Source organism: Triturus cristatus, chromosome 5_1, assembly GCF_964204655.1.
Source record: "Triturus cristatus chromosome 5_1, aTriCri1.1, whole genome shotgun sequence".
NCBI classification, from domain to species: Eukaryota; Metazoa; Chordata; class Amphibia; order Caudata; family Salamandridae; genus Triturus; species Triturus cristatus.
Window position 1 is genome coordinate 149607530 of NC_140587.1, and position 19930 is coordinate 149627459.

Below are 19930 nucleotides of genomic sequence, written 5' to 3' on the forward strand. Positions count from 1 at the left end.
TAATATATGGGGAGTCCCTCGCCCTAAGAAGTATTCAGACTTGCCATACCCAATGTTGATTGATTATTTGCACGACCTTACAACTAAATTGCGTGTTCTCCATCAATAGGTTCAGAGCGCTTTGCCAGAGGCTTCCACAGACTCAGGTCATTCCATCCAACCAGGTGACTGGGTTTGTGTGAAGAAATTCCAAAGGACGAAGAATTTGGAGCCTCGCTGGAGAGAACCCTGTCGGGTTCTCCTAGCTACTCGTACAGCAGTGAAGGTTGAAGGAAAGAAGAACTGGATTCACGGCGTGCATTGCAAGAAGGTTCCTTTGCCTCTGCCCTTTGATCAGTGGGTCCGTAAGGGTATAAGTGACTCTGAGAGTGAGAAGGTTCTCCGATTCATACCTTTTAGTGATGCACACTTGAATGGAACATTGTCAGAAAAAGAAAGCGACAACATTCTCCAAGAAGCTGTACCATCACATTTTCGTCTGAATACCACAAATCCACGAACATTGTTTCAGGATCAGACTGTACCTGATAAGGCTCATTACGATTTAAGACCCAGACTGAAGAAGAAAACTTGAGATTCTCTCTTCTATGTAGTTTCTATCCCGGTTGCAGGGTCACGGTAGGAGTCTTGGTTGTGACCTGAGTAGTGGCAATAGGCCTGCAGGACTTGCAGTGTCATAGGACGGCAAACAATCATGACCAAGTGATTAAGGAAGATTGCCGTGAGCATCCATTTAGAAGATGGAAACTACATTAGGCGAAAGAGAGAGAAAGAACAAAATGAAAGACAATCCTTGTAAAATAATATACAGTCGTTGTTGTATAACTTTATGTGTTTTTATATTATTGTGTATTTTATTGGCGTGTATAGGATGGATTGTTTATGCTATGCAGCAAAAAGTTGTCCCTTCTTCTGTTACTGTGCCTTCTTATTCTACTATCTCTCCACATCTGTGTCAAACACTTCCTCAACATGAACTCGTTAGAAGAATCGAATACTACAATAATTCGTTTATTCAATTATTACACCAACACCAATTAATAATTAATACAACTGATTGTTGGGTGTGTGGATTAATGCCTCATACCACAGAAAAAGGGATGCCATATTTAGTCCTTCCATTCTCTTATGAAGGTTCTGCTTGGGCTTATTTTGTAATTTTCTCTAACGCCTATCAAAGCCGATTTAAACGACCTGTCAGTTCTTATATTGGTGGTCCAGATTTCAGTCATAGTTCATTGATAAAGGGAATGGTAGCTATGGCTAAAATTATGGAAAATAGCAAAATTGCTGTAGATGAAAGAAAAGCATACGCTAATTGGAGTGTCACTCATTATATCACAAGCCTTAGTGATAAGGTTAAACAAGGAAAGTCTCCACCAATTTGGACTGTACCTCATCAAGGCAATTTCTGTTTACAAATAAATGGCCAAACTACTGACCCCGAACAAAGAAAAAGCTTTTGTTCCCATACTTACATCCACTCCTCTCAGAATTCGCCGCCATTAGTGCCATCTCAGGGCACATATTTCATCTGTCACGATAGAGCCTATACGTGGTTGCCGACTGTTTTTTCTGGAACTTGCGATATAGCTTTTCTTCTTCCCCCTACATACACTGCTTCTTCAGATTTCCATAAAAACAGATATGGCAGAGGAATTATTGATTCCAAAGACACAGCAGGTCAAGAGGGAGGAGACTTCCTAAAAGGATTTCTTCCTTTTTGGGGTCCTATGGCAAACAGCAGGAATATGAGGCAACTGGTTCGTGTCGTAGAGACTACCATAGACATCACTGTAGGAGGTTTAAGTAATATTACAGCAGAACTACAAGCAGATCGTCTTATGACTTTACAAAACCGAGTTGCCCTAGATGTTATTCTTGCAGATCGTGGTGGAGTCTGTAAATTGATCAAATCGAGATGCTGTATTTATATACCTGATGACGCTCCGACAGTATACCAGGCCATCTCTAAATTACATATAATCTCTGAGTCGATTCATCAGGACGAAGGAGATTGGTCGTTATTGGGATGGTTTTGGGGACTACTGTCCAAATGGGGTTGGAAAGTGCTAACATTCCTTGGAATGGTTTTAGCCATCGTTTTCTCTTGTTGTCTTTGTATGCACTGTGGTCCCGCCATCTGCGACTTTTGTGCTACTATGTGCATCCCAAAACCTAAGACACAAAGAACAGAGAATATTAAAATGATGTTACAGCAACAGCTCGAGGACCTCATGGCCATCGACATTGACTCAGATTAACATGAGTCTGTGTATCTTGTCTGAGTTCTGGCAAAAGGAGGGTCTGAGGAAATTCGATTTTCAATCACGATCGCATTGAGCCGCCATTTTGTGCTCCGCCGCCATTTTGTGTTGCCCTCACTCAGGCAGCACGACGAACGAAGTCTTTTCTGCTTTTCTTGCAGTATTGTGTCAAAATAGCCTTGTGCCTCTGTTTGCAAAGCTGGTGTTAGAGACTGGCCGAGTACACTAATCCCTGTCTGGTTTTTCTAATCCCTGTCTTAACTATCTGTTGGTTCACACTATTCTCTCCTGACTTTATCTCATCTTCTGGCCTTCGCTGTCCTCCGCTCGTATTCTCTTGTTTCACAACTGTCCTCCAAAACACACAAACGTATCTCGCCACCTGCCCTGCAAGCCAGCTACAGACATGTTAATACCTTAACCTGTGGGAGGGGTGGCAAACATAGTTGGAGGAGAGGCTTCTTCGAGTTACTCGATATCTTTGTTTTTCAACCTTTTCTATTGGACATGTTCTGTTTTTGAACTTTCCTTATTGGTTCTCTATGTATGTATTAGGTGTGTTCTTTGTTAATGTATATGTCACCTATGTACTATAAAAGATTGTGCGCCACGGAGTGAAGTGGCAGTCTCCTGAGAACATACCGTGTGTACTTCTAAGAGAACTGTACTAGCTGCAGCGAATAAAATCTGATCTTTTACGCCGACAGAGTGTCCCCGTGTCTCTGTTAGCTGAAGCAGGAGAACCCAGGAGATTAAGGCGTACCCTGCGCCGCCAGGCCCAATTGGTTCTGGTTCTTCACAAGGATTCACACTCAAATGGATCGCCTCATACCTCATCGGAAGAACCCAGAGGGTCCATCTTGCATCGTTTACATCGGAGCCCAAGAAGGTCATCTGCAGAGTCCCCCACAAATCATCTCTCAGTCCCCCCGTCTTCAACACCTACATGACCCCGCTGGCCTACACCATCAGATCGCTCTGATTCAACATCATCTCCTACACTGACCACAACCAGCTCATCCTCTCACTGTCCAAAGACCCCTCCACCACCAGAGCTAGCTTCTACAGATGCACGATGAACGTTGCTGACTAAATGAGGGACAACTGTCTCAAACTCAACACAGACAAGACAGAAGTCCTCATCCTTAGGAACAACATCTCGCCATGAAACAATGCATGATTGCCCACGGAACTCGGCCCACCCCTGCCCTGACAGAACACACCCGCATTCCTAGGCATCATACTGGACAGAAAGCTATATATGAAGAAGCAGGTCTAGGCAGTCTGATCCGCCTGCTTCCACACCCCTCTCATGCTCTGCAAGATCTTCAGGTGGCTGCCATTCAACACCAGAAAGACATTTGTGCAGGTATTCATCACTAGCAAGCTGGATTATGAAAACACACTTTACGTAGGAATCACTGCACGTCTCCTGAGGAGAATTCAGAAAATGTAAAACTCACTGGCAAGACTCATCCCCAGATGGCCTACATCATACTCCACCAAGAAATTACACTGGCTCCTGTTCAAGAAGAGATGCCGGTTCAAGATGCTGACCCACTCATACAAAGCCTTGCACAATGAAGGACCAGCATACATCAAAAATACCTTGCCTTCCACCAGCCACACAGATACCTTATAAATGGCTACCCCTATCTTTGCAGACAGCCCCTGGATCTGCTGATGCAATAACGGAGGACGATCTTTACCGCACCTGGTGGTCAAGACATGAAAAAACCTTCCCTTGCACCTGAGGACCACTCCATCACTCCAGCAATTCAGAAAAGACCTGGATGTTCAAATGAGCAACTACCACGCAGCAGTCAATATCTCCAATGCCTCAAGACCCTTACAGGTGAATTGCTGTGTTTGATAAATGCCGGATTGATTGATTGATTGTCTGATTGATTGAAGTAGAAAATACTCAACCACATGGTAAATACCCCTAAGTAGATTATTATGACTCCCACACATATTTATATATGTTTGTTGGATTAGATTTGAGCTCAGCACTTATAATCATGGCCTCAGTACAATTTGGTATTTACTCAACAAATCTGCAGTACATCATTTTATACAGTTTATTTCAATACATTTCTAAGGGACGATGCCAGCAACCAAATCAGTGCTCTTAGTTACTCACAAAGAGTTCCGCCACATCCTGTGAACATAACTCAGGTATCCTGTGCCCCACCCCTTCTGTGAGAGTATAAAAGGCATGCCATGAGCATGAGATGTGCAGCAGACCCAGGCAAGTGATCCAGGTCAGGGACTCCATCCCCTAATCTTTACTCTGCTAGCACCATGAGGGTCATCCTTGCAGCTGTGGCCATGCTCCAGGCACTGATAAGTGGAGGTAAGATGGTCATAAACATGTACAGTTTTGATTGTTGTGAGTATACACTAAGGCACACGTAGATATTAAGAGAGTAATTCACTCCAGAAATCTGCTGTAAATGTAATTGTGTCCAGCTGTCTTTCTATAATATCATTGCCCTTTCCCTTGTTTCTGTCTTCCCTCTATTGTTCATTCTTTATCTGAGTTTTACACAATCTGTAAATGCCAGAGCCACCCCTCGCCTACAAATTCTAGGAGGGGCTATGAGTAAATTGACTTGGAATTACTTTTATTCTTTAGGGGGTATTGAACTGTACCTCAGGTTCTGCTTGCGGTTCGGCCAGGCTGGACCTTGCTAAGGTTTTGAGTTCTGTACCTTGGGGCTTGTCCTGCTAGACTTCCTATGATAATGCAATCTAATGACCTCATAGAAACCCAGCACCTTTGGATTCCTTTAATGAATGTTAATTATTATTAACATTATGAGGATTGTGTTTTAAATATTGATCATAGACAATGAGGTACAATGTAACAATGATCACAATCATCTTCAGGGCACCTGTTGTCATGGTGACCATTAGATGATCAACAACATATTTTTACCTGAAAGTTGACTGCAAGAACCAGCAATGTCACCATACCCTCTTACTACAGTGCTCTCTTTTGTCCTCAGTGTGTCTCAGAAGGAAATGCACAAACACTTACAGTGCATTCTTGGAACCATGTTTCACCCAGCAGCTTCTCTGTAGAAGAAAAATCTTCTGGAAGTGACGTATTGCACTTCTGCACTATTGGGAGGGAGCGTAACTGATTAGCAAGTGGTCAAGAGAGGTGCTGACGTTTCACACAACATCATGGTTAATCAGCTTTTCTTGTTTATTTTATATTTTCATATTTACTTCATGCCATTCATTCCTTTTCAAACTGTGAGCCTCAGTCCTTAAAAGCTGGAAATCTATACCAGTATGTTTACTAGCTGCATGAGAGCAAATTTCAGATTTTTAGGAATTGAAAAAGAAATGTCCAAGAATACTGCTTGAATCCTGTGACAGTGATACGGTTCCAAGAATTCAGACTTTCAATTTAACATGAGCTGATCTACACTCTCATCTATGTTCATGAGAAAACACATTTCATGTTTTATTTTTAGTTTTTTTCATGAAGAACTCAACATAGTTTTGAGATTCATTTTCTCTCAATCTTCTCTAAAGCAGCAGATGCTACCTTTGTTCAAGTGACATAGCAGAGAAGTTTCAAAGGATCAAGCTGGTCTAAGATCTAGTTTCATCTGAGCCACTAGTTCTCATCTGGTAGCCATAACATGCACTTTACCAAGGACCTTTTATTATCTCCATTTGAAATGTCAAGGGTGTAAGCAAGCTTCACCAGCCAGACCTGGAGAAATGTATGTGTGAGTGGAAGCAAGCGTCTAGTGTGAATAGCCATTGGATAGGCCGCCTGTCCCTATAGTGTCAATACACAGCTGGAAACCACTGTTTACACAGTCATCTTTCCCAGGTAGTCTATGCTGATAATCTTGAACGAAGAAGAACTATACTAGTTTAGGCATGAAACCAATGCTTGCTGCATGAAGGCTAATACTGTAGGCTGACAAACAAATCACAAAAGGACCTAGTTATAGTGTGTAGGTTCCAGCGTGTTTGGAACTGAGTGCATGGCATATGAGGGCTTTGCCCACTATGCTCATCTTTACCATCACAAATGGCCACCAAATAACCCAAATGAAGTCTCATTTATTGTATTCACTTCAGATAATCTCACTGAGTGGTAGAAGAAATCTTAAGCTACAAACCACTATACCGGTACCACGTGTCTTAGCATGAATGTGTTCACGGATTAGGAATGACAGACCAGTGATAGGGCCACTCAGTCCTGAAGAAACCCATACTGACCCTGTGGGCGCTTCATTAGATGGCTTAAACATATAGACTGAAGTTGTGGGAGATCATTACCATCTCATATCATACCCACCTATGTTTTTAATCTTACCTGAAGTTTCCATTATTACACTTGTCTTGAGTGGTGGGTAACCTTGAGGTAATTTTAATCCTCAGATCCCTGCAAAACTCTGAAAAACCCTGCTGTGTGAAATTTAGGTGTCACAGCACACCCAGGAACAGGCACTCTGTGAAGGAGCATGCCACTAACTTGCGTTAGTCGGTGAGGGTTCTTTTAAACACCTAAAGGGTTTCTCAACTCACTTGAGCGAGGGGCATCTCAAGATGTTTTGAACTTTGGTAGAGAGTTCATTTTCATTCATGTTTTATTCAATTAGGGAAGAAAAGTGAGCCTTAACTCTTCGTTATGTCACTGCTCTCTCAAAATAACCATGCTGGAGTTTAGAAGGTGAATGAGCAATAAAAATGTCTTTACATTTTGTTTTTATCTGGCAATATTTGCTGTGCTTCAAAGTCAGAGGTCCAATCTCAGGCAATACATTCTTCCAAATTGCTGTTCATTCTTTTAAAATAGAGAGTGGTGTTTGGTTTCTTTAACTGCAAAGCAAGATCATTTTGTAACACAATGTCACAATCTTGCAGGGGTACAGTGAATGTAATTCTTCCTAACCCATATGTAAATGGCTGTAAATTAACTGTACAAAAGACCAGACTATATCAGCAGTCTGTAAAGTACAAAAGAAGCACAGTTCTTTGTAATACTGAAGTGCGATCGAATACTGAAGTGCGATCGAAACAAGATTTTACTAGGATCATATGTGTGGAAACTGTGCACCACCAGACAAATACTACACCCTTATTTTTGTCCTTGTTTGCTCTGGGTGATGCTTGGAGTTTTTACAATACCCATGGCTTCAGTATTGTGACATTGGTGGCAGCAGCTCCACTCTGACAATTGTTCCGGCACTACTGCATGCAGTGTGTCCCACACATGTGCTTCAATCAATCAATCAATCATGGCATTTGTAAAGCGCACTACATACCCGTGAAGGTCATAAGGCGCTGGGGGGGGGGGGGGAGCTACTACTGATCCAAGAGCCAGGTCTTGAGAAGTTTTCTGAAGGCCAGTAGATCTTGGGTCTGTCGTAGGTTGGTGGGGAGGGTGTTCCAGGTCTTGGCTGTGAGGTGGGAGAAGGATCTGCCACCGGCGGTCGTTTTACGGATGCGGGGGACTGCGGCGAGGGCGAGGCTGGCTGAGCGGAGGCTGCGAGTGTGGGTGTAGAAGCTGAGTCACACACTCAAGGTCCTGCAGCATGAACTTGGAATACAGCCACGTTTATCAGCTATATAGTCGGAGACACAGAGGAGGAATAAAAAGAAGAAAAGAATAGTGACAACTAGGAACTGACTTCTTTCTGCGCATATTGTTCTTATTAGGAGACACATGATCTCTCTGCTCTACTTAGAAGAACTGAAAGAATATGCTTTTCTCACAACTGAGTCAGAGTCCAAATAAGGGAACATCCATAGTGTGGTAATACCTGCATCATTACATATAGAATTTGTTTATATTCTAAAATTCTATTTATATTAAAAAGATTTAGAGACAGATTTACTAAACTTTCATGCAATGCAAGGCAGTAAGCAAAGCTGCATTGAGTGAGAGAGCTGAAAAGCTCCTTATTTACAAGCAAATTGCACATGTCTGCTCCTTCATCTGCATTGTGTGCATCCTGGATCTATGCAGGCTATGTAGGCACCCTTGCACCATAACGCAAGAATGCCTGCCCTACAGGCAGGATTGTTTTGGTGCAGGAAGGATCACCTTCCTGCACAAAAACAATCTTTAGAGGCGTTTTCCTCTTTTTTGCGTGCTGTAGAATGCAGCACCTATGAAAAGAGTAAATAAAAAAGAAAAATAAAGATATTTCTCCTCAATCTGCCGTGCTTGGCAAGGCGTAGCATTTCAGCACATTCCCAGGTTCACAACTCTTACAAAATCCGGAAATGCAGCAAAATCCATGGCAGAATTAATGGGAACGCCCATGCTCCAATCATATAACGACTCACAAGTTGAAATGTAACATAATGCCGCGCAAGCAGCTACCTTGCTTTACATTTCTATAAAAAATCCATGCAGTGCCCTGGAAATCAGGCTGTTTGTGGTTGTGTAAATATTACTGAAGCCTTTGCATTGTACCTGCATCACTCTAAATATTTTGGGGCTTATTTACATTACATTTATTTCCCATGGTAAAAATGACGCAAAAGTGGTGCAAGGCGCTTGTAAATAAGCCCCTTTCTTTTCTCCAAGCATTTCCAACTTTCCATGTGTGCTCTAATGAACAATATTTTTAAATTATGTGTAAGCACAGAATTTTGTAGTGGAAGGGTACAATTCCAGTCCAATTCCATTACAGAGATGGCTTTGCACTATAGTGCTCCAGCACAGACAGAGAGAAAAACACAATATCTTAGTCATAATGGTGTTGTTCTGCACTCTCTCTCTTTGACACAACACAGTTCATCAAATGTGGTTGTGTCCATTCTTTAGTTATCTCTAGATCTTTTTATTTGTTCCTATCTATTTCTGTTAGTCTCCGTCTGTCTCTATGTGCCTGGGTCTTGACATTTGTGTGTTTTTATTGGTCTCTCTCTGTCCCAGTCTGTTACAATCTTCATTCAGCCTCAGTTTTTTCTCATCTCTCCCTAAGCACCCTTTTGTGTTTACATTACTTCATTTTTCTACTCTCCAAACAACTTTAATTCTCTGATACATTACATATTTTCTGTTATATTTTGTACCACTGAGTACCAGAGCTTTCTTCTCTTCTCCTTATTCTTAACAAATTTCCACGTGAAGTGTGAATGTGCCCCGCTATGAGGCCTAGGCACCATACTTGTTTTTTACACGCATTTCTCTGTTTGAATGAAAAGCACAATTTTGCTCAGATCTCTTGATTGCATTTCTTTTTCAAGCAGATTGCCTACTTTGCGAGAAGTGTCTTGCCACCGGCACCACCCAATGCTCAGGTATCTTCAAGCAATGCCCTTCTGATGTCACTCACTGCGTCAAAGGGATGGAGAACAGCACAGTTGGTGAGTGTCACATGCCACATCTGTAACTTGACTCTGTCCCTAACATTCTGGCCAGTGCTTCATTTGTAAAATAAGTACCAGGTCCCAAGATTTTTCTTAGGAGGACACTGCAGCTTGCACCACCTGTGGTCCTTGTCAGTGCTGCCAGATACCTGTACCAATGGCACACCTACATGAATTAATGAATAAATAAATGAATAATATTGTGAGATTTCTTGAGATCATGGCTACTCTGAGGAGTGTTCAGGCTCTGAGTGGAATCTAAGAGGGCAAGGGAAGAGAAGATTATAGAAGGAAGAGCCTATAAACCATTACAGTCCTAAAAGTATGACAGTTGGGACTATACTAGGTGAACCAAAGCTGTAGGAAGGACCTGAGCAAGCACTTTGGTATTATTATTTTATGAATCCTATATTAAACACTTTTCTCATGTGTGTTTTCAAAAATAGACTAACAGAGCCACCATGTGGTGAGATGTCATAAATATGTGCCGCCGTTAGGAAATAAGTCCGGGTGTCAAACACCAGAAAACACCAGCACAAATTATGAACTGATTCTCGCAAATTACAGGTTGATTGTAAGGTGCCTCTGTGACCTTCAGAATGCTCTTCCGTTGTAACTTCATGGTAGCAACTGATTGGGTAAAATTTGTTGGCTGGCACGCATTCCTACCTGGGTCCCTTGCTCGCTGTGCCCGAGGCCCCTAACTAAGCTATAACTCACTAAAGATGATCAATAATGGTATAACAGGTTTGTGGTGCGTGTGTTCTCTTCTGGAGAGTGCCTTGCCTTGTAGTTCAAGATGGATTGTTCTCATGGGTATCAGGTCAGTACTGATTTGCATAAGACAGGCTTCTTTTGTATGGAGTGGCACAGTTGGCATAAAATAATAGGTTGGAAATCCACTGGGAGCTATTGAAAGTGGTTTAGAAGTGTGGAAAAAGTTATAAAAGCATTTGAGTTAAAAATTAGTGAGAAAATTGAGTAATCATCACAGTGGTAGGAGCAAAGTGTGACACCCCATAAAACAAAATACTTAAAAATGACATTTGGTGGATAAAGACTGAAATAAAGCTATTTTAACGCATTAAACCCTTACTTTTTCTTGGTTTGGTTATTTCACCCAGACTCCTTCACGGTAACCATGTCTGCTCAGGAACTCATACTGAGATCTTTTTTTTGTTTAATCAAAACTTGCATTTGTGCCAACAGGGGATAAGGTTGTTGTAACTGTGTTCAAGGACTGTCTGAATCCCTCCGCACAAGCAGCCTGTGGAAGAGAGCTCTACTTCCACAACAATATGTTCTCTTTCCGGATCAGTAGAACATGCTGTGATTCTGACTTCTGCAACAAAGGGGATGTGAAAGGTATGTACGAGAGTTTGTATGGACTCTGATATCTGTTACACAGGTAATGTGCAGGGTAGATGCAGTCTGTGACTCTAACATCTGTACCAGAGAGTATGTGTAGTGTGTGACTCCTACATCTGTAACTAAGGGGGTGTGCATGGTATGTTCTGGGGGGCGTGCAAGTCACGTACAGTCTGTAACTCTAGCATAGGGGATGCACAGGGTATGCACAGTCTGTGACTCCAACATTTATAACATTGGGGATGTGCAGGGGATTTAGAATCTATGAATTCAATATCTGCAACTGAGAGATTGGACAGTCTGTGACTCCAACACCTTTAAAAGAGAGGATGCTTAGAATTTGTACAGTCCAGTTTGGTGTCCTGCTCATGTAGGGGCACCCTCACACTTAGAACCGAGCACCCTGCCTTCAGGATTGAAAAGGCCTGCGGAAGGGGTTACTTATAGGTTTTAAGTGCAATGTGACTAGATTTAGGAAAACTTATGCCTTTACAAGGAGCTAGCACCAGCTTACACAGGCTACAATGGCAGGCCCATTTTGATAGTTTGAATGGTCTCCCATAAGTGGCAAAATACATGCTTCAACCCATGGGGGAACTCTGGAATACCTATGCCCTGAGTACCTTTGTACCATATAATATGGACTGATCAGGGTACCCCAGTATTCAATCTGGGGTGAACTTACCATAACAATGTATGGGAGAAAGCAAAGAGACTAGGATCCTGATTAGCAGGATCTGAGTCAGATTAGTCAGAGACAGCATTACATCAAGCAAAAAGTGGGGGTAACCATAAGAAGCAGATCTTACTTTCCTACATAGAGTATAAGGAAGGAGTGTGTATTTTGTGTCTCTGACTCCAGGAACATTGGAGATGGGCAACATATTTAAGTGCTGGAACTTGAAAAATACCTAGACTTCACCTAGCAAGTGCTATGACTTCTCACCGATAATGTTCATTACTCTAAATCACTCCTCTTTGCCCTAACACTTAACACCAAAATCAAGAGCATTCAAACCTCTGACGGTTGTGAATCAAAGCACAACACAGACACCAATAATATCAACTTCCACATAGATTGACTCCATTGACTCTTGTCAGGGTAATCATATACAGGGGAGTAAAGATCGCAAGAAAGTTCCCTTCCTAACAGCATCCTCATTGCCATGAAACATGTTTTCAAAGGTATGGGCCATAGATAAGGTTTTTTTACATGTAGAGTTTTCTTTATAGTAAGTCAGGGGTTACCTGCCCTTCCCGTCTAATTTTCTTCCCTATAAAAGAAAACATTTAGTGGTGAGTACTGGTCCCCACATTCAGTGTACATATGAAGGTCTCTCATTGAGAATCCTGCACCTCAAAAAATGGAAATCTAGACAATCTTTTGGGAAAAGGGGAAAAGAGATACCAGCTCACCCAGACATGATCATAGGACCAGTTGCTACAAGCCCCAAAAGGGTCCTTATAGGATGAGAACAGTACCAGCTCATCAATGTGGGTTCAGAGTCCTAAACTGTCACATGCGAGCCACCGATAGTGAACCTCACTTTTAGCCGGACTCCTATTTAGTTAATGTTAGCAGTGCCCATAAGAACACAACTTTCATGAACACTGACAAAGCACAAGCTGCCCCCTTGGCCTTTCCAGTCTCCTGATTACACGAGGAGGAAGGAGCTGAGCCACAAGTCATTTAAGGAATGAGACTTAGGAACGCTTCACTTTGTAGACAGAAGTCTGGAGTGAGTATGTGTGAGGGACGTAACCCAACTACAGTCCACTCACACAGGCATAACCTTTTATTTAGCAGACATACTGTGCATAACTCAGGTAAACCAGAATATTTGGTGAAATGGGGCTTTCAGGCAAGGAGCACAGTATCCCTGAAACCAATGACAAGAGACACAGGACAGCAGGAGTGAGATCCAGCACTAATGGAACATGGAGGGATGCTCGCACCAGGTCTTCTGCTCTGTCTGGCTCCTTGTTTGCAATTTAGAAATCATGCATTGCTGGTTGAGTGTACTGTGGAGGATTCCGATTCTGCTGCTACAAGGGAGGAATCAAGATAAGAAAAAAAAATCTGAAGTTGTTGTTTTGTGCATTTTTGAGTGTGAGTGTGTGAGTGAATGTGTGACAGGGAGTGAGCGTATACATATCTACCTATATCTATCTATCTATCTATCTATCTATCTATCTATCTATCTATCTATCTATCTATCTATCTATCTATCTATCTATCTATCTATCTATCTATCTATCTATCTATCTATCTATCTATCTATCTATCTATCTATCTATCTATCTATCTATCTATCTATCTATCTATCTATCTATCCATATACTGTGTGGGATTTAGCGGACCTAAGAGGAGGGATAATTAGCCCCCAACATCAACCTTGGGGGCCAACTACCCCTTTTATTACCTGCAGTAAGTCCCACACAGCAGGATTGCTAACTTGTTATATCAGGCCCCGCCCCCTCCTTGCAGCACTCTGCAAATATGCCCCCTGGTGTGTTCTAAGTTGGGGGATTAAGTCCCCTTGAATCCTGAGGGTGCCTGGGGCCAACTAGACCACCAGGTACCTCCATTAAGCGCCCCAGAGCTGCGTTACAGTGAGGTGTAAAAAGGGGCGTGGCTTCAGGCCACCTCTCTGCACAGCAGCTCTGTGGTGCTTACTGGAGGTACATGGTGGGCTAGTTGGCCCCCAGGGACCCTCGGGATTAAAGGGGACTTAATCCCCCAATTGACAACGCACCAGGAGGCGTGTTAGCACACTTGTTATATCAGGCCCCACCCCCTCCCTGCACCACTGTGCAAATTGCCCCCCTTGCACATTGTAAGTTGGGGGATTAAGTCCCCTTTAATCCTGATGGTCCCTGGGGGCCAACTAGCCCAGGGGTACCTCCAGTAAGTGCCACAGAGCTGCATTGCAGAGAGGTGTAAAAAGGAGTGTGGCCTCGGACCACCTCTCTGCAACGCAGCACTGTGGTGCTTACTGGAGGTACCTGGTGGGCTAGTTGGCCCCCAGGGACCCTCAGGATTGAAGGGGTCTTAATCCCCCAATTTATAATGTGCCAGGGGGTGCACTTGCACACTTGCTATGCCAGGCCCCGCCCCCTCCCTTCACCACTGTGCAAACACGCCCCCTGACGTGTTATAAATTGGGGGATTAGTACCTGGGGGCCATCAAGCGCCACAGAGCTGCGTTGCAGAGAGGTGTAAAAAGTGGCGTGGCCTCGGAACACCTCTCTGCAACGCAGCTCTGTGGCGCATACTGGAGGTACCTGGTGGGCTAGTTGACCCCTAGGGACTCTCAGTATTCAAGGGGAATTAGTTCCCCAACTTACAACGTGCCAGGGGGCACGTTTGCTGAGTGCTGCAGGGAGGGGGTGGGGCCTCCGGCACAAAGCCAGCTTTTTTTGTTATCAAGGGGGGCTGTGTGGCCCATCTTCTTTTACATTATTTGGGCCCTGGGGACCCCATCCCCCAGGGCCTGCCCTTTTTTTTACATTAAAAAAAAATAACGAGAAGGGGGCCACGCGGCCCCCCCTCCCGAGTCCAATTTCAGCCCAGGGGACCCTCTCACCCAGGGGATGGCCACATTTTTTTTTGTTTGATTTTATTTTTTGAGGAGGGGGGCCACGTGGCCTCCCTCCTGGGCTACTTCTGGCCCCGGGGACCCCATCCCCTGGGGCAGGCCCTTTGCGTTGGGGACCATGGGGGGAGCCCCAATGCCCCCACAGTCCTACCGGCTCCCCGCCTCCTGAGGGAGCCGGCATTGCTTTTGAGCAAGGGGAGGTGCTGACACGCTCAAAAGCAATCATCTGCTTTGCTTCATTGAAGCAAGAGCAGGTTTCCCTGCTCTCGCTTCAACAAAGCAAAGCAGAGTTGGCAATGACCTTTGACCCTGTCCTCAGGTAGGTCGCCCCCCAGCCGCAACACGGTCCTCCCGTGATGCTGCCCTCGCTGCTCGCTGGCTAGACCGCCTGCTCCTGCTTGCCTGTGAGTCCGCCACTGTTTCTGCCCTTTGTGCCTCCGTGTCCCTCTCCCCCGTTTTGCCTTCTGTTCCCCTTCTCATTGTTGCCTTGTTTTGACCTTTGTGCCCCGTATCCCTCTCCCCGTTTTGCCTTCTGTGCCCCTTCTCATTGTTGCCTTGTTTTGACCTTTGTGCCCTGTATCCCTCTCCCCGTTTTGCCTTCTGTGCCCCTCACTCATTGTTGCCTTGTTTTTGCCCTTTGTGCCCCGTAACCCTCTCCCCCGTTTTGCCTTCTATACCCCTTACCCCCTTTCCCCGCTCGCCTCAGTGTCCATTCCCGCAGCTGCTTCCCTGCGGCCCCGCCCCCCGCTGTCCCATTCGCCACCCCGCTTCCGCCTCCCAGCTGCTCCTCCCTCCCACAGCCCCTCATCTGGAGGCCGCGCAGCGGTGAAGGGAGCGACCTTTGACCTTGTCCTCAGGTAGGTCGCCCCCCAGCTGCCACACGGTCCTCCCGTGACGCTGCCCTCGCTGCTCGCTGGCTAGACCGCCTGCTCCTGCTTGCCTGTGAGTTCCGCCACTGTTTCTGCCCTTTGTGCCTCCGTGTCCCTCTCCCCCGTTTTGCCTTCTGTATCCCTTCTCATTGTTGCCTTGTTTTGACCTTTGTGCCCCGTATCCCTCTCCCCGTTTTGCCTTCTATGCCCCTTCTCATTGTTGCCTTGTTTTGACCTTTGTGCCCCGTATCCCTCTCCCCGTTTGGCCTTCTGTGCCCCTCACTCATTGTTGCCTTGTTTTTGCCCTTTGTGCCCCGTAACCATCTCCCCCGTTTTGCCTTCTGTACCCCTTACCCCCTTTCCCCGCTCGCCTCGGTGTCTATTCCCGCCGCTCCGTCCCTGCGGCCCCGCCCCCCGCTGTCCCATTCGCCACCCCGCTCCTGCCTCCCAGCTGCTCCTCCCTCCCACAGCCCCTCATATGGAGCCCGCGCAGCGGTGAAGGGAGCGACCGTTGACCCTGCCCTCAGGTAGGTCGCCCCCCAGCCGCCACACGGTCCTCCCGTGACGCTGCCCTCGCTGCTCGCTGGCTAGACCGCCTGCTCCTGCTTGCCTGTGAGTCCGCCACTGTTTCTGCCCTTTGTGCCTCCGTGTCACTCTCCGCCGTTTTGCCTTCTGTACCCCTTCTCATTGTTGCCTTGTTTTGACCTTTGTGCCCCGTATCCCTCTCCCCGTTTTGCCTTCTGTGCCCCTTCTCATTGTTGCCTTTGTTTTGACCTTTGTGCCCCGTATCCCTCTCCCCGTTTGGCCTTCTGTGCCCCTCACTCATTGTTGCCTTGTTTTGCCCTTTGTGCCCTGTAGCCCTCTCCCCCGTTTTGCCTTCTGTACCCCTTACCCCCTTTCCCCGCTCGCCTCGGTGTCCATTCCCGCCGCTGCGTCCCTGCAGCCCCGCCCCTTGCTGTCCCATTCGCCACCCCGCTCCTGCCTCCCAGCTGCTCCTCCCTCCCACAGCCCCTCATATGGAGGCCGCGCGCAGCGGGCGAGCCGCTGGCGCGCCAAAGTCGCGCCTAAGGCAAGCCCGTCTGCGCCCGTCCGCGCCTGGACCGCGCCCAGCGCCAGAACCCCTGGCCCCCGCTGCACCCAGAGGACCCGACTGAGATACAACTCCGCCGCCCTCAACACACTCAACTCCGAATGACCACCCGACTGCTACCAAGCCACCCCAAAGCGCACCCACGGACCCTTCAGCTGCCAAACCTGCAAGTCACCTGCCTCCGAACCTGCACCTCGCCCGCCAGAACAGGCGCCAACAACAACCACCTCCAGTGCATCCTGCTCAACACCCGCTCCGTCCACAAGCACGCCGTCGAACTCTGGGACCTCCTCGACACAACAGCGCCGGACGTCGCCTTCCTCACGGAAACCTGGATGAACGCCTCCTCAGCGCCCGACATCGCCATAGCCATCCCTGACGGCTATAAGATCACCCGGAGGGACCGCGCCAACCGAGCCGGAGGTGGCATCGCCATTGGCTACAGAAACACCATCCGCATCACGACCAACACCGACGACACCCTCACCGCCGCCAAGCTCCTTCACTTCCAGATACACACCGACCCCATGACCACCCTCAGAGGCACCCTCATCTACAGACCCCCGGGACCACGCACACAATTCAGCGAACACATCGCAGACTGCATCAGTCCGCTCGATCTCGCCTCCTCCAACTACATCCTACTAGGGGACCTCAACTTCCACCTGGAGAACACCAAGGACAACAACACCACCACCCTGCTAGACAACCTCGCCAACCTCGGACTCAAGCAACTGGTCAACACCCCCACCCAGTACGCCGGCCACATGCTTCACCCCATCTTCTCCTCCAGCAACCACATCTCCTTCAGCCACACCACCGGACTTCACTGGACCGATCACAGCTGCGTCCACTTCAACTTTAGGAAAACCACGACCCACCACCACCCGCAGCAAGCTCCGCGAAGATGCTGGAGCAAGATCACCACTGACCAGCTCACCACTTCCCTGAGCCAAAACCAACCCGCCAACACCACAGACCCCAACGAAGCAGCCCGCAACCTCACACAGTGGATCACCAACTGCGCCGACGCCCTTGCTCCACTGAAAAACCCCCAAGCAACCCCGACAGCAAGAAAGCCTCATGGTTCACCGACGATCTCAAGAACTCCAAGAAATCCTGCCGTACCCTCGAAAAAGCCTGGCGCCACGACCAATCAACAGAAAACATGACAGCCCTCAAGAACGCCATCCGCCAACACCACCAACTGATCCGCACCACCAAAAAAACATCGTTTAGAGACCGACTGGACAACAATGCCCACAACAGCAAGGAACTCTTCAGCATCGTCAAAGAGCTCTCCAACCCCGGCGCCATCACGCCATCGCAAGACCTCTACGACTCCCTCGCCACGTTCTTCCACCGCAAGGTCGCCGATATACACGACATCTTCGGCGCCCAGACTACGCACCCATCCACCGAACCAACGCCCCCCACCACCGCCCTCTGCACCTGGAACCCCGTCAGCACGGATGACACCACCCACGTGATGAACACCATCCCTGCCCACACCACATCTTTAACAAAGCCGACTCCATCATCGCACCCCAACTCCGGGACATCATTAACAACTCCTTCGCAGCCGCCACATTCCCGGAGAGCTGGAAGCATGCGGAGATAAGCGCCCTCCTGAAGAAACCCACCGTGGACCCCACAGACCTCAAGAACTTCCGCCCCATCTTGCTCCTCCCCTTCCCCGCTAAGGTCATCGAGAAAACCGTAAACAAGCAGCTGACCACCTTCCTCGAGTCAAACAGCTCCCTCGACCCATCACAGTCCGGATTCCGAGCAAACCACAGCACCGAGACCGCCCTCATCGCAGCCACCGACGACATCAGGACCCTGCTTGACAACGGGGAAACTGCCACCCACATCCTCTTAGACCTGTCGGCCGCATTCGACACTGTCTGTGACTGCACCCTGACAACCCGCCTCCACCATGCTGGGATCCAAGGAAAGGCCCTGGAATGGATCACCTCGTTCCTCTCCGACCGTACTCAGAGAGTCCGGCTCCCGCCCTTCCGCGCACCGGCCACCGAGATAATCTGCGGCGTACCCCAATGATCCTCGCTCAGCCCTACCCTCTTCAATGTCAACATGAGCCCCCTCGCAGCCATCGCACGCAAACACAACCTCAACATCATCTCCTACGCCGACGACACCCAGCTGATCCTCTCCCTCACCAACGACCCCGCCACCGCCAAAGCCAGCCTCCAGGAAGGAATGAAAGATGTCGCAGAATGGATGAAGCTCAGCCGGCTGAAACTGAACTCAGACAAGACGGAAGTCCTCATCCTCGGACCTTCCCCCTTCGCCTGGGACGACTCCTGGTGGCCCCCGGCCCTGGGCACCGCCCCCAAGCCCACGGACCACGCACGCAACCTGGGCTTCATCCTTGACTCCTCCCTCACGATGTCCAAGCAAGTCAACGCCGTCACTTCCTCCTGCTTCAACACCCTCCGCATGCTTAGAAAGATTTCCGGTGGATCCCCACTGGAACCAGGAAGACGGTCACCCAGGCCCTCGTCACCAGCCGACTGGACTACGGGAATGCCCTATACGCTGGGACCACCGCCAAACTACAGAAAAGACTCCAGCGCATACAGAACGCATCGGCACGCCTCATCCTGGACATTCCCCGATCACGTTCAGACTCCTCACCCACGCACACAAGGCTCTTCACGACATGGGCCCCGAATACCTCACGTTCTACACACCCACCCGCCAGCTCCGCTCCGCCAGCCTCGCCCTCGCCACCGTCCCACAGATTCGCAGAATCACCACCGGCACCGGAGGAAGATCCTTCTCCTACCTGGCGGCCAAGACGTAGCCTTCAACTTTAAAGGGGGTGTCTTCTGCCCCTCAGAGTCTATCTACACCCTCTACTCCCTCGAGATCTGACTCACAGGCGTCCAAGACTCTATCTGAGCAGTTTTTCCCTAAAAAACTGGTTATCTCATCGACAAGCTCGTCGTCGCTTCCTCCATTGACGAGGACTGCTGTCGTCACTTCTACAACGACAACTTCAACTTCTTCATCTATGATGCCGGCTATGATCCTGTCGTCGGCGACATCACCGTCGATGTTGGTGTCAGTGAAGGTGAGGCCTCTGCCGTCTATGGTGCCTTTGACTTCGTCCACGGCGTCTAACAAGCAGAAGAAGCATTCGTCGACACACACTTCCTCATCGACGAAAGGGTCAGCTTCATCGACGATAGCGTTGACGGCGATGGCTTCGTCGTTGACTGTGGCTTCGTCATCGACGGTGGCTTCGTTGACGGTGGCTTCGTCGACGGCGGCTTCGTCAACAGGGGCTTCATCGAAAGCGGCTCAACAGGAACGTCTCTTGTCGACGGCGACAGCGTCGACGGCGGCTCA

At 47.7% G+C, this 19930-nt stretch overlaps 1 protein-coding gene across 1 annotated transcript in view; it reads left to right on the forward strand.

Moving 5' to 3' along the window:
* LOC146830444 (phospholipase A2 inhibitor gamma subunit B-like) overlaps positions 1-19930 on the forward strand; it is a 323361-nt gene that overhangs the window by 271793 nt on the left and 31638 nt on the right. The window contains exons 3-4 of the mRNA XM_085604681.1: positions 9507-9623; positions 10836-10991. Of these exons, the coding sequence (XP_085460807.1) occupies positions 9507-9623; positions 10836-10991 (273 nt within the window). The remainder of the gene's footprint in view (positions 1-9506; positions 9624-10835; positions 10992-19930) is intronic.